This window comes from Genypterus blacodes, unplaced genomic scaffold, assembly GCF_046128005.1.
Source record: "Genypterus blacodes isolate CSIRO-AG114 ecotype Tasmania unplaced genomic scaffold, CSIRO-AGI_Gbla_v1 ptg000067l_1, whole genome shotgun sequence".
Classification (NCBI taxonomy): Eukaryota; Metazoa; Chordata; class Actinopteri; order Ophidiiformes; family Ophidiidae; genus Genypterus; species Genypterus blacodes.
The window spans coordinates 10,854,256-10,867,869 of record NW_027466879.1 but is presented as its reverse complement, the minus strand read 5'-3'; the positions used below and the strand labels follow the sequence as shown (position 1 = coordinate 10,867,869).

The 13,614-nt window shown below is 40.7% G+C and overlaps 2 protein-coding genes across 2 annotated transcripts in view; one reads left to right on the top strand and one right to left on the bottom strand.

The window, feature by feature from the left end:
* cep89 (centrosomal protein 89) overlaps positions 1-13,614 on the bottom strand; it is a 38,960-nt gene that overhangs the window by 9,811 nt on the left and 15,535 nt on the right. The window lies entirely within an intron of this gene.
* LOC143004935 (E3 ubiquitin-protein ligase RNF182) lies at positions 10,589-12,511 on the top strand. The gene has a single exon (XM_076156119.1). The coding sequence runs from the start codon at positions 10,656-10,658 to the stop codon at positions 11,463-11,465; it is 810 nt and encodes a 269-aa protein (XP_076012234.1). The 5' UTR covers positions 10,589-10,655; the 3' UTR covers positions 11,466-12,511.

Here is a 13,614-nt window from a genome sequence, read left to right as displayed (position 1 = left end):
ACTTAGCCACAAAATGTCATTTGAACTGGTATTTTCTGGTAAAGATGTTCAGAGGTTGTTAGTTCACCATCATATGAATCAGGGGAAAGGCAGCTAGCAGTGAATGTTTTGGCATTTTGACTTTGACTTGATTACTAAAAGTTACTAAAGGTAGTATCAATGTTTTTTTCCTCAATCAAAGAATTCTCTTAAGGATCACATGGTTTTATTTTGTTAATCTTACTACAACCACTTCAGAACAGCACCAAATCAAGACATCGAGTTATTGAGATTGATCCAGTAGGCACTAGTTACATGGATACCACACACTCCTGTCCCCTGTAGGGCCCTTCAGCTTATAATGCCACCTCCACAGCAGCCAATGCCACTTTGGGAGTTTTTTGTTGAGTTTCTAGAGAGGTTTAGCTCATCTAGAACTGTTGTGGATCGATATTCAGTTTAATTCATTGATCTATTAATCTTGCTTGCCAGTTTTCATTTTCATCTCCACATAGGAACAATGCAAGAGAACAGACAGCAACACAAATTAGCACCAAATGTGTTTGAAGTATCTTCAGTAAGAGTCAGCAGAGACCAGATGTGGCCCAGATACATTTCAAACCATCTAAAACAGCTGGGTCCTGACCTTCTCAAAGTTGGCCAGCAGGAGTATTCACCTGGAATTCACCTGGAACTAGACTATTGTTTAGTGTGGGTGCTTGACCTCAATGCTTATCCAAGCCTTTAAATGTTATATACTGTATCTATGACTGCAGCTCGCTCTCTCTCGCCCAGCTTTGTGAATTTATGTTTCCTGGCTGAGATTATCTACAAAGCTGAACATGTCCCAGGTTTGTGCCGAATCTCCATGAAACCGTTGGGGAGAAAGAAGTGCGCCAGCTTCCGCTCAGCTGAAACGGTGACATTTAGCCCTCACAGCAAGCTGAGCCAAGCAACTCCAAACCAATATATCCCCTTCCAGCTGCAGCCCAGACGCTGGCTGACCTTATCCACACAATAACAGCAAAATACTACACACTCAAAGCAGACAGGTTTTGTTTTACTAAAATCCATTGGCAGAGTGTTGCTGTTTGAAAGGCGTGTTTACTTTAGATTGATTGGCTACCAAATAAGATCCAAATACAGCACTTGTATGGTTTTTCAGCAGATCTCATGTTCAAACAAATATCCCTCTCAGTCATGTTCATGTAACTTTCAGTCACTGCACCACCACCGTGTAGTGTGTACATGCCATGTTGTCAAGCTGCTGGTACCGGTAAGCTCTGGTTCTACACACAAGCTAAATATGTAACCAGGCGCCTATCAAGGTCAGTGTGAGCTGGGGCAAAGACGGAAGACTGAATGATAATCACCCTATTAATAAAAATCATTTATTCATTTGCTTATCATATGAAATACTGTTTTTGGTGACTTAATTGGATAACCATAAAATCTAGAATAAAAATCATGTAAAGAATCAATATTTATTTGTCACGTAATTTGTGTTGTGGATACACTAAAGAAACATTTCTGTATGGTATCAGTATAATATTGCATTCCCTCCATGTACCGTAATTTTCGGACTATAAAACGCACCTGACTATAAGCCACAGAAGCTAAATTGAATGATGTGTACATATATAAGCCGCACTGGACTATAAACCGCCGGTTTTTTAATGTTTAATTACCATATGTAAGGGTTCGTGCACAGAGGGGATTGTCGGGAAAGAGGCGGCTGTTAGAGGAAGCTCCCATTTATTAACATTTCAACAAACAAGTTGCATATTTGCATAACATTTTCAAGTGTTACCATTTAGTGCAATAGTAGCTACAGAATATGTACTATGCTGTGTAAACTGTACTGTGTCACACAGCGTTTCAGACACACAAACTTTTCAACTTTAAAACTTAAACGGTGCGCTCCCAGCGCACGTGCCGGCAGTGATCTACAGCAGTGGTCCTTGGCATGAAAAAGATTGAAAACCACTGATCTACATTATAGCCTACAGTAGTACCATAACAAAAAACAAAGCTTACAGCGCTTGACGAGGCAATATCAATGGCTAAATTAAATGTTTATTTAAAAGTGCAAAATAAAGTGCCTGTAACACGACAGTAAGCGCGTAAGCCTAAAGTTGCAGTAACACGGCTGCTTAAAATATACGGTAATCAGCCTACCAGAAAAGTCATTAATCCTCGTCTTCATCTTTTAGGCTAAGGTGCAGTACACGGCCGCCTTCCGGAGGACTGTAACCTGTAAAATCCATAGATTTAGGAATTCCCCTAGTGGCCGTTAGCTGTAAAAATCCATAGATTAGCCGCACCGTTATATAAACCTCAGGGTCGAAAAATGGGGGAAAAGGCGCGGTTTATAGTCCGAAAATTACGGTATTTATTTTACCAACTCAGTTTGATGTTTTCAGCTGGCTGCCACTGGTGGGTAGTTGCAAAACAGCTCAAAGTTTCATGCCTTCAGAAGAATATTTACAAGGAAGCAGACAATCCCACAAGACAGTAACACATCCCAAATCTAATCAGATTAATTTACATTAGCTATTCCTGTTTGTCATCAAGGCAGTGTCAGTCATTGTTCATGTCAAGATCAACTGCAGTCACGAGGAATTGAAATGACACCTCTGGCTTTGGGCGGCTCACAGAAGTCAGACTGTAAAGCACTGCTACACCAGCACACATGTCCACGTTTTGATTCAAGGTCCAATTCTAAAAATCTAATTGGATCATGTCAAGTCGGTGACAATGGCTGGTGGGTTTTTGCCGAGGACACACAGTAGGGGGCTTGGTTTCCTGGTATTCTGGTGGTGACTGGTTGAGCAGACCGTAGTGGATTGACTGCACGTACAAAAGCTGAACAGGACAGGAAGCATTGGTTTCAAACTGTTGGACAGTGCTCGCATGGAATAGCAATATCGCCTAACATCATTAGTCCTCATGATTTAATAAACTCTGACAAATGTAAGATTCCTCATTGCACATCCAGGCTCTGTCACAGCCACAGATAAAAGAAATTGCCTGAGACTGTGGGGCCACAGTTACACAAGTAAAAGTGCAGAATATAAATCTATGCATTTAGATAAATGCAGCAGTCTGGCAGATATAATGTTTGTATGGTTTGTTTTGTATTGTTATGTAGTGGACATGAAGCAGGGTTCTGCTGCCGGTGCATCGTGTAAATCACCCTTTGTGTTTGTATATGCAGTGTATTTAAAGAAGCACTTTAACAGTATTGCAAACAATATCAAACTCCCCTTCACCCCAACTCTACCCATCACCCCTCACCCAAGCTGTTCATGTCTCCCACCACTATAATTTGGTATTACAAATAAAAAATAAATGAAAAGCACCTTGTGCCATTGCCAGACCCCTGGCACCCCACCAATGTGTCTGACAGGTTTGGAGGAAAGGAGCAATTTAACATTTTTTAACTTAATAACCAAAATCAGCCCTCAAGGTATCAACAAAGTCCTCAAAAAGATTTTTTCAAAATGTTTCTTAAGCATGCACACATTATGCCATTCAAATTAATAATATGAAGGATTCTCCATGCTTATATAAAGCCCAGTCATAAAATAAAATACAATTTTGACAGCGATATGTGAACAAAGCTGTTTACAGCTGCAGGAAAATAATCCTCTGAATCAATTGCATCATTCAGGGCAGCATCATAGAGCTCAGGTACAGTTTATCCTGTCAGTAAAGGTCAAAACTGTTATCAACACTTCACACTGAGAGACAGAGGGGAGAAGGAGACAAGGAAGAAGAGGGATAAGATGGATAAATGTTTAGGATATTCTGTAAGAGGATATGTTTCTTTCAGACTCTCTGGTGATAGTCCACAAGCCACACAAGTCACACGCACACACAGTCACAAATTTAGGTATCTTAGAGCTTCGAAATCATACAGAGCCAGAGGCAGACCAGGCAAACAAAGCACTACTCTACTACAATTAGTTCATCTTGCCAAGATCTATGCAGAATATTGACTGCTACGTAATTCCAAACTAAAGACACTGCTTCAACAGTGTAGATTCACTGTTGTAAAGACTTCTGTGAAGCAGAGAAAGCAGCTTTAATTTGGCTTTTATCTTCATGATCAAAGTACTGATCCAGGATGCTACAAAAACCTGTTGACCAAAGCACTTTTTGCGATTAAGATGCCGACCTGTTACTGGTAGTGGTTTGCCGTATAATGCAACGTGACACTATATTGATTTTCCCCACAAGGAAATTCTAATCTGGTCCCCGCCACCACCGAGAGGTCAGAGTCAGCAACAAAATGGCATTGATAGGATTCGGGGCATAGCGCTCTCACAGTCAGCATGAATTTACAGATGGTGGGATTTGTTTAGAGGCAGCATATTGCAAAGTCTAAAATAAGAAGACAATCAAAATGTTGTGATGTTGCCAAAACATTTCAGATCCACTTTAGAAAACCAATTTCAGCATAAGAATCACTGAACAAAACTGCAGAGTACTTTGAATCCAATTGATTTCTAGGTTAAGTAAGGAAACCAATTTCTTTCAGGATAAATGTGTTGTCTTACCTTATCTCATTTCATTTCAGCTTGTTTTACCTCTATTCTAGAGAGAGCAAATGCTTTCACAGATGCTCAAATTGGAACACGGGAAAGATGTAGGTGGTAAAAAGATAACTAACTAACAGTTCCATGTAATAATGATAATGTCAGGACGTTTGTATTGCGCTAACCTTTCACTGATTATTTACAAGTGTCTATCATCCACAAGTGCTTTTATTCACGTCTTTTCAGCTCATTTGATCTCTAAGGCAGGAATTATAGGATAGCTGTGTGTCTCTAAAGTGGAGGAAGTGTTGTGCATTTGCATATTATCAGCATTGAGGTTAGTTGAGGAGAGGTGACTTATTATACCTACCATAGTGCTGTCACATGAATTTAATATAATGTTCCAGTATGTTCAAATCTGTACTCTCGTTACACAAACATTATATGCATAGATAACTCCACTATCCACTATAAATACATAGTGGAGAGAGGTGCACCTCTAATGGCAGGCACACTAAGCTTCTGGTTTGGTGTTTGAGGTTGTGTCTGAAACAGGGTATAGCTCTTTAGTTCACCTCAACCGCTGTGTCTTGCGTAGGGTGAGTTTTAAAGCCAGACCTATTCATTACACCACCCTTCCTTGAACTATAATTTACTGAGAAATCCTCTGTAATTGATAGTTTCACTGTGGGTCACTAGAAGAATAACTTGGGGTCCCTAAATGCCTTTGGAGTGCAGGAACCAATCTGCCCAAAACTAATGGCTCTCCTCCTAAAGCTTCGATCTGCTGTGCATGCCCTCTGCTGGGGCCACCTTTGACCTCAACACAACACATTCATCAGAGACAACAACCAAGAAGTCAGTCATCCTATAGAAGTCATTCATTGCTTCTACTTCTACTATCTACTCTATATAGAGAGAAACCTATGATGTAGCACTACAAAGCAACCCAAGTTGTATCCCTTTGGGTGAGTGAGTCACAGTTTTACAGCTCTCACCGTCTCTTTCTCTCTTTCCAAAAATTGTACAACGGGGGGCAAACATGATACAGAAGAATCACAAACACTACACTGTTGTATGATAGAGGGCCCAGAGGCTGCATTACAGCGGCTGGTAGCTTCGATGTGGGATCCACCATCCAATATCTAATTGGTTTCCTGACTAACAAAGGTGTGTGTACTGTCTGGAGCAGCTTGACCCATGGGCCCCCAGCAACCACACAACCAAACAGAGGCTAAGAAGTGACTATAACTTAAAAGCAGATTTAATTAGGGCTTAATATGACCGGTTGGTAGTGAAATGGACTAACAGATAAGTATTGATCTGATCTGATGAATTGAATGAGACGCAGATGCGAAAACAGCTTTACTCAGCACAGTTGTAACAGTTCACGCTGTCTTCCACAACCCCACACTCATGCACCTTCTTTATTCTCAAAAGGAAAATCTGCTGCTGGTGTGGATCTAGTAAGACGTGGTTCTGATATCTTTAGAACATCTTCCAATGGGGCTTTTTAACACAACACACTGGCAGCTGAAATATTTAACAGTAGCAGTCAGCAGTCTGCTACATAAGTGCAAATGCAACACCCACGAACTTGCAATCTATATTTCATGGTCAAGAGAGAATGAATGACTGGCTTTTCTTTATATAGCACCTTTCTGAAGGGAGGGGGGAGGTTATAAGTAACAAAAGCAAAGTGGTGACAGCAGCTTAAGCAGATTATGACCAAGATGTATTTCACAATTTTAATAAAATGCCTGTGTTTGTGTGTGTGTGAGATGTGATGATCAATAACTTCTGAAGGAGGTCAAGATCAAAATTGATTACCCAATCACTCATTTAACCAATGAAAGTAAAAGCCTGACAGTCACTAAGACCAAATCGAGGACACCAGCATATCTGGCAGTTTGCCTTTACAAAAAATCAAGTCTCAGCTCATCATGCAAACTTAATTTAACATTATTCCTACATTAATTATTAATTGATTCATTAACTGATTGATAGCTCAACACTGACAGAATGGAAAGTTAGAAATGTCAAGTGTACTATAATATGCATTGGTAATGGTCAGGCAAAGTCTTGATAAAAACACAAAGTCACAGTCTCATTCATGTTTCGTGAAGATAAGAAAGAACCATCAATTTGAATAAATTACACTCCTCAGTGCTTTTCCGTGCCCTCGGGTTCATAATTCGCATTTTGGTTTCCTCTTGCCTGGGCTATTGTAACTCATTACTCACCTTCCTCACACACTGTGCCCTAAAGAGACTACAGCTGAGTTCAAAATGTTGCCACCAGACGAATAGATCGAAGCCGGCATAGAGCACAATGTTCTGGCTCTCCTGCACTCCCTGTACAATATACTGTAGCACAGGTTTCAACATCCTCTCATTCACTTACAAGAGCTGATATTTATGAACTTTGGACCCCTTATTGAGTCAACTTGTCTCTCAGGTCCTAAGTTTAAGTCTAGGATTTGCTGTTGCGGCCCCCAGGCTTTGTAACGGTCTCTCTGTGGACATTAGGTCAGCCAGCAGTGTGGACTTTTGGCCTTATGTTGACGTTTGTTTCTTTATCTCTTCTTCTTGAACGCGATTTTATTTTGTTACACTTGCTCTTGAAAGGTGCAATACATATACTTTACCTTATCTTAAGCCAAGTGTGGCCAGTATTGGTTCATGAATCCACATGGTTTATAGGATTTAAGAGAATTCTGCTGACAGGGGAATTGGTCTTTTCCCCCAGACCAACACGTCACCACTGCACCAACATTACAGTGGCACAAAGTCACACCTTTACGATTACCTCAATATGATATCATTTTACCATGAGATAACCACATCCATTTTACTATCTAGTCCACACATTACTGTTAACCTCAACAACAAAGCTACTATGTCTATACTCATTACCACGTCATCATGATACCACTGCACCAAGTTCTTCCCATACCACCATCTTTTACCACCAGATGAAATGCATGCATAGTTTCTATAATATCTTAAAAAACCTTTAATAAACATCCGTCATTTATCACAGTAAGGGTCCAGGCAGGGTAATTAACCTCCTTCATCCTACGCATGAAGTGCTTGGTGTCTGATGGATGAGTGTGATTTGACCTTATAAATGATGACTGACAGTTTCATGCTGTTTCTCTATGGTAGCAACTGATCATTAAAGTTCTCTCGCACCACCCTGCAGGGCCTTCAGTGATCTGTCATGTCAATGGGGCTCTTTACCATGACTAGGGAATGGAATTTTGAGAGTTAACATTTTATATATGCAAGCAAAATGAGAAATATGACTGTACATCCATGGATAACTACAATGGCAATCTCCTCATATTTACTAAGGCATTTTGGAATAAATTAATTTGTGTGTGTGTGTGTGTGTGTGTGCGTGTGCGTGTGCACTGCTACAAAACCTACAGAAATAACTGAAAGAATAAACGTGCACAGATGGTTCTGCAGGATTTGTATGCAATTCCATTCTGTCAAAGTCTGTTTCAGGTTCGTCTCTGGTGTGATCATTACTGTGCTCACTCAAAAACGGTAGGAAATTACTTATTCAAGGCTGTGATCACAAGTACAAGAATTCATTGAATTCACATCTTCTGTGTTCTAAAACAAGATGCTGTTTCTTTTTAGTGTGAAATGGGAAAACAAGTGATTAATGATGTAGTGAGTGTCAGCTTTTACAGAGATTCAAAGCAGTGGGTCTTTATCCTCCTCAACAAAGAAAATGTTTCCACTGGTTCTCATCAGAGCTAGCTCAGCATGAACAGATGCCAAATATGGTAATTGCGTAAAGTAATTCTGCCACCTTCTGACTGACATTCTGTGGCTCTGCAGCTTCAAATTGATTCTGTTTAGAAAACCTTCAGTCATTTTTATTAGTCAAATGAGAACGACCCAGGGACGCCACGAAACTAACACAGGCAATTGCTCACACTGTACCTAAAGTAAATAAAGTGTCAGAACTGTGGAAAAAAAACCCATGCAGTAATGTATGCAAAACATGTCAACTCAACATGAAAAGGACCAGGACAGTGTATTAATCCTGGGTTCCTCTTACCCTGGGCTGACCGTACTGTTACTACTGAGCTATCATGCAGCTGAAGTAAATGTATTTTTAGGAATGTCTGAACACTTTTTAACACTTTCTTTGGGGACTACATGTCAGTCTGACTTTCTATTCCTATAGTTTATGTATTCCCAGTGTTGTTTTTCAGGCTGTGCACTCAATATTCTATCTATGAACTTGGAGTGGTCATTGTTGTAAATACTATTATAGCTGTAATTGTCTGGTGATGAGCACTGAATGATTTGTTATGGGGACAATAAACAATAAATTCAATTACAGCAACAATCAATAACAAGTCTCATCCTAGTTCCTGGAAAAGTGCTGCGTGGTGCTGCCTTGTTTTATGGAAGATAATGTGCTGTACTTTGCTGGAATTCATGGTAACTGGTGTCTGGTATATTTTTATCATTACAGAAAATAAAATGGATATTCAAAACAATAATTACTGAAGATGTTATTACTCACATAACTGTGATACTAAATCAAAATGTTCTTATTTGATTCATTCCTTTATGTATGCTTAGTTAGAAGCACAGACTTTGCTTCTAATCGTTTGCTTACCAGTTACTGACTGGGAGACAGAATGTTTAGTTTCCTCTCCTAGTTGGAATGGTTCATCTCTAGTTCCAGACCTAACAAAGCATGAAAGGAGTTGCTTCTTGTAAGTAGAACGTGAGGTACGGGTGCTCCGTGTATGAGGGATCAGTTCTCCAACAGCACACATGTAGTCCAAGGCACTCCAGGAGGGATGGAGTTTAAAAAGATTAAAATAATGTTTACTTATTTATATCTCATCTTTACTCGGTAGTGGATCAGACACCTGCTGTATGAGGACAGCATGATCGCTGCGTCCTTTCCCAGTACAGCAGTGCAGAGCAGAAATGCTGTTGAAGATACTGACAGCCTGACTGTGGTTTGACTGAGAATTGATTTATCTATTCCTCGAGGAGAACCCTGCTCCCAGTAGATTAGGCTCCCTGGGTGTGTCTGTCTGGCCCTCAGGCTGCAAATTTGTCTTTATATTTGTTTGTTTGCTGTGCCTCTATGTCCCAGGTAGTGGAGGTGGAGTCTTTCATCTGTGTTGTTGGGAGCACATGGGCCTCACTGATTTAAATTCCTGCCCTCTATCAGTACTGCTGGAGCTCTCCTCCAATGCGCACTGTTACTCTATGCTAACCAGCACTCTGACACCCCTTATTTTTCACTCATCCAAGCACTTAATCTCACCACTGGTGTATTTTGAACAGTACATCTCACTGTGAATTTTGTTTTGTTTTAATCTGGATTTGTAATGGCAATAAATTCATTTGATATTGCTTTCAACCCCGGTTTGTCTTTTGTCTTGGCTAAGTTGTCCTGGAAACAGTAGATGGATCCCTTGTTATCACTTTCCTTCATTAAAACAGGGCCGGGTGCAGTATTTCAGATGAAAACGCAATTCTCACAACAATATAAACATTTTCCTTCATGAAGCACCATATAAGTAAATTTCCTCATGTAGAGCTGTAACTCTTGTTTGCCCTCTTGACATTTTGTCTAAGCCAAGTCCTTTGTATTCATAGGTTCCACTGGTCAAGCATTGATATGTGCACTTTGGAGTTGACTTGGTACCAGCAGTATTTTGGATTGTCTGATATACAGATTGTTTACCCAATACTTGACGAATCTACACACACACACACACACACACACACACACACACACACACACACACACACACACACACACACACACACACACACACACACACACACACACACACACACACACACACACACACACACACACACACACACACACACACACACACACACACACACACACACACACACACACACTACAACAAAGGCACAATGCAAACAGAAGGTCCTGGGTTCTCACTCTGACCCAACTCCAAATCCATAAATCATTAATCAACAGCAGGAACAAAAAAGGAGCAGTCAGAGAAATGACCTTTCCTCCATTAGAGAACAATGATGAAGGAGAAAAATCAGCCTGGTTCAAGACCACAATACAGCCGCTGCCTTCTATGTAGTTGAGGTCGCATGCATGTGTCATCTCTTTTTCACAATCCGTCTCAGTCTCTTTGTCTTTTCTTTCCTTTCCTTTCCAGAACATGAGTTGAAGATGAGCTGTCCTCAGACTGAGTTGGAGGAAAAAGACCATCTTCCGCAAGAGGAGTTGGAATGTAAAATCTGTTATCAACGCTACAATGCCCACAACCGCAGGCCTAAGATCCTGGACTGCCTCCACCGGGTCTGTGCCCGCTGCCTCAATAAGATCCTGGACTTTACTGATGGGGCAGGCAGCATCTCCTGCCCATTCTGCCGTCACCAAACCGAGGTCACAGACTACGAGGTATCAGGGTTACCTGACGATGCAAACATCATGTCCCATTTAGTAACACGGGATAAATCTTGGAGCTCTGACCATAACAAGGAGGTGGTCCTGACACCCAAAAGCCTCTCCTCCTCCAGCCCCTCTCACGACTCCTCCAACTGCCTGGTCATCACTATTATGGAAGTGCAGAGGGATCTACAACACTCCCTCAGCCAGAATGGAAGCTCTGACATCTATGCTGAGCACAGTTTGGACTCCATTTCACTGGGATCTAATGGGCCAGCAGATCAGGACGCTTTGTCCAAATTGTGTAATCATGTCCCTCGCATCCTGGTCTGGTTGCTGGGCTTCTTTTATTTTGGCTCACTGCCTCTAGGAATCTACCTATTGGTGATCCAGAGAGTGACTCTAGGCATTGTATGTGTTAGCCTCGTGCCATCAAGCCTGACAGTTTGCCTGGTCTATGGATTCTGCCAGTGTCTGTGTCAGGGCATGTGTGACTGCTCTGCTAGGGTCTGATTGGATGATACTGCAGTGAGAGGACAGGAGAACGTGCTGTCCCAGATTAGGAAATGTGAGCTCATCTAAATCAAAAAGAATTGGGTACTGACAAGCTTTTTTCAGTGGAAGCAGACACTATAGCACCTGCATTTCTGTGACGTGTTTGTGTCTTTTCTTCTGTCTTCTGGCCGCAGAGTTTTGTACTGAAATGTCACATCTATATATAAGTGAGACCTGTTCTGAAATATATATGAGAGTAAACTTTTAATCTTCAGCTCATATAAGGACAACAACTACACAGAAGAGTCCTGGGCCCTTCTTTATCAACACTCTGTACTGGGGATGTCAATGATTAAACATGGAATCGATCACATTTAAGAATTTGACCAATCGAGAATGCAACATTGTTTATGGCACCCCACATTTGCATTATTTTTGTTTATAGATCATGCAAGAGGCCAAAAACCTATAAAAGAAATGCTTATTAAAAATTGCATACAACTTGAACAGTTGGCAACATAGATTTATTTAAACTTTCTGTTATTTAAGTAAAATCCCATTCACCAATTAGAGAGGGAACTGACACAGGCTAAATGATTAAAGTGCAGAAAGAAAGTGAGTTTCTACTCTACTTTGAGTTCTGAAGAGAATGTTTAGCTTCCACCTCTAAAAAGATGTTTTGAAATGCTTACGTAGTTATTTTTAGGGGTATTACATTATGTATAATACATTTTAGTGCTTATGAGCACTCTGGATTCTCTTCTTAGCAGTGACATTACTCAGCAATGTTGATAAATGAGGGCCTGGGTCCATTGACTTTTATATACTGTACATAGAATGATGATTTTTCAGGCAATGGTATTTTTCATCTAAATGGAAAACGCATTAATTATGTGTTAAACCCTTCAAAGTCCCGGCAGTTTTGTGTCGCTATGGTCTATATTTAGTTGTCTCTTTCTTCTTTCCTTTGTCCATCACTGTTTCTCACCCTACTGTCTCTCTCCACCCATTTCTATCTGTAGATCTGGTAACTGCAGCTTTGAGTTTAGTGCCACGCTTCTGGCTACAGAGGCAACTAAATGATGAAATAAACTGAGAATTATTTTCGATACGTTGCTTGTGGACTTGTTTTTATGATTCCGACTGTTGCATTGTATTCACTACATAACTACAAGTTATACTAGGTTATACTAGGTAAGATGGCACAGTAACTCATGCACTGTAGGTGAAGTCACTTTCGCCCAGTGAATGCTGGGATGGACTCATACAAAGATGAATTGGTGAATTGTAAGGTAAAGTAAGCTACAACACAGACTTCTACAATAGTAAAGCAATAAAGTGGTCAGGCGTTTATACGACCAAAGACGCAATAAGACATGAAAGAAAGAAACAAAGGGATGAGAGATGAAACAAGTGGCTGCAGTTCAGATAATGGAGAGAGGTTTTATTTTCTGCATGGGTTAGCAGCACGATTGTCAGTGGAGCCTTTGTCCTGCTGGTCAAATCTTCTGACCGTTACAGGACTCCCTGACTCTGCATTTCATCCATATGAGAGGAGTGACAGGTTACATAGAAAAACTCCAACCAACTGAACAATCTATTTCCCAGCAGTTTCATGTATGAGGAGCAGAGGTGCTGACAGGCCATGTTGGATTCCTCTCTTTAGAGGTGAGTACATGAAGAATTCAAAACAGGTAAAATCTTCTTAAAAGGCGTGCTAGACTTAAATATTAAACTCACTACAGCTGCAGTGAAGCTGTTCAGTGGAAGGCCCTTGTGTCTGATAATGTAAGACAAAATGTCCTGCACAGTTTGTATGTGACAGGCAGAACTCTGTAGAAATAAAGCAAGGTGCAGCCCAAACCTAGCATGGTCCTCGGTAATGAGTCCCAAGGATCGAGAAAGGTAGGTAGGTTGTTTTTTTTAGTAATGTCTTGCAAGTTCTTCAATAGCCAACTAGTCAGTATGAGTTGACAGCAGACTTAGAGTTGAAAATGTTCAAAATTTGCACTTTAAGACATACTTCATGATGTCCCTCTACAGCTGCTGTGAATGGGACTGAATGGAGAGAGAATCAGCTGCTGTAAAGACAGACACTGCCAGTGAAGAATAGTCACTAACACTGCAAGTATCCTTCATATACAGTAACAGCACTCCACCACTAACC

Excerpts from the sequence above, each read along its gene's own strand:
- LOC143004935 (XM_076156119.1), top strand. The coding sequence starts at position 10,656 with ATGTGTCATCTCTTTTTCACAATCCGTCTCAGTCTCTTTGTCTTTTCT.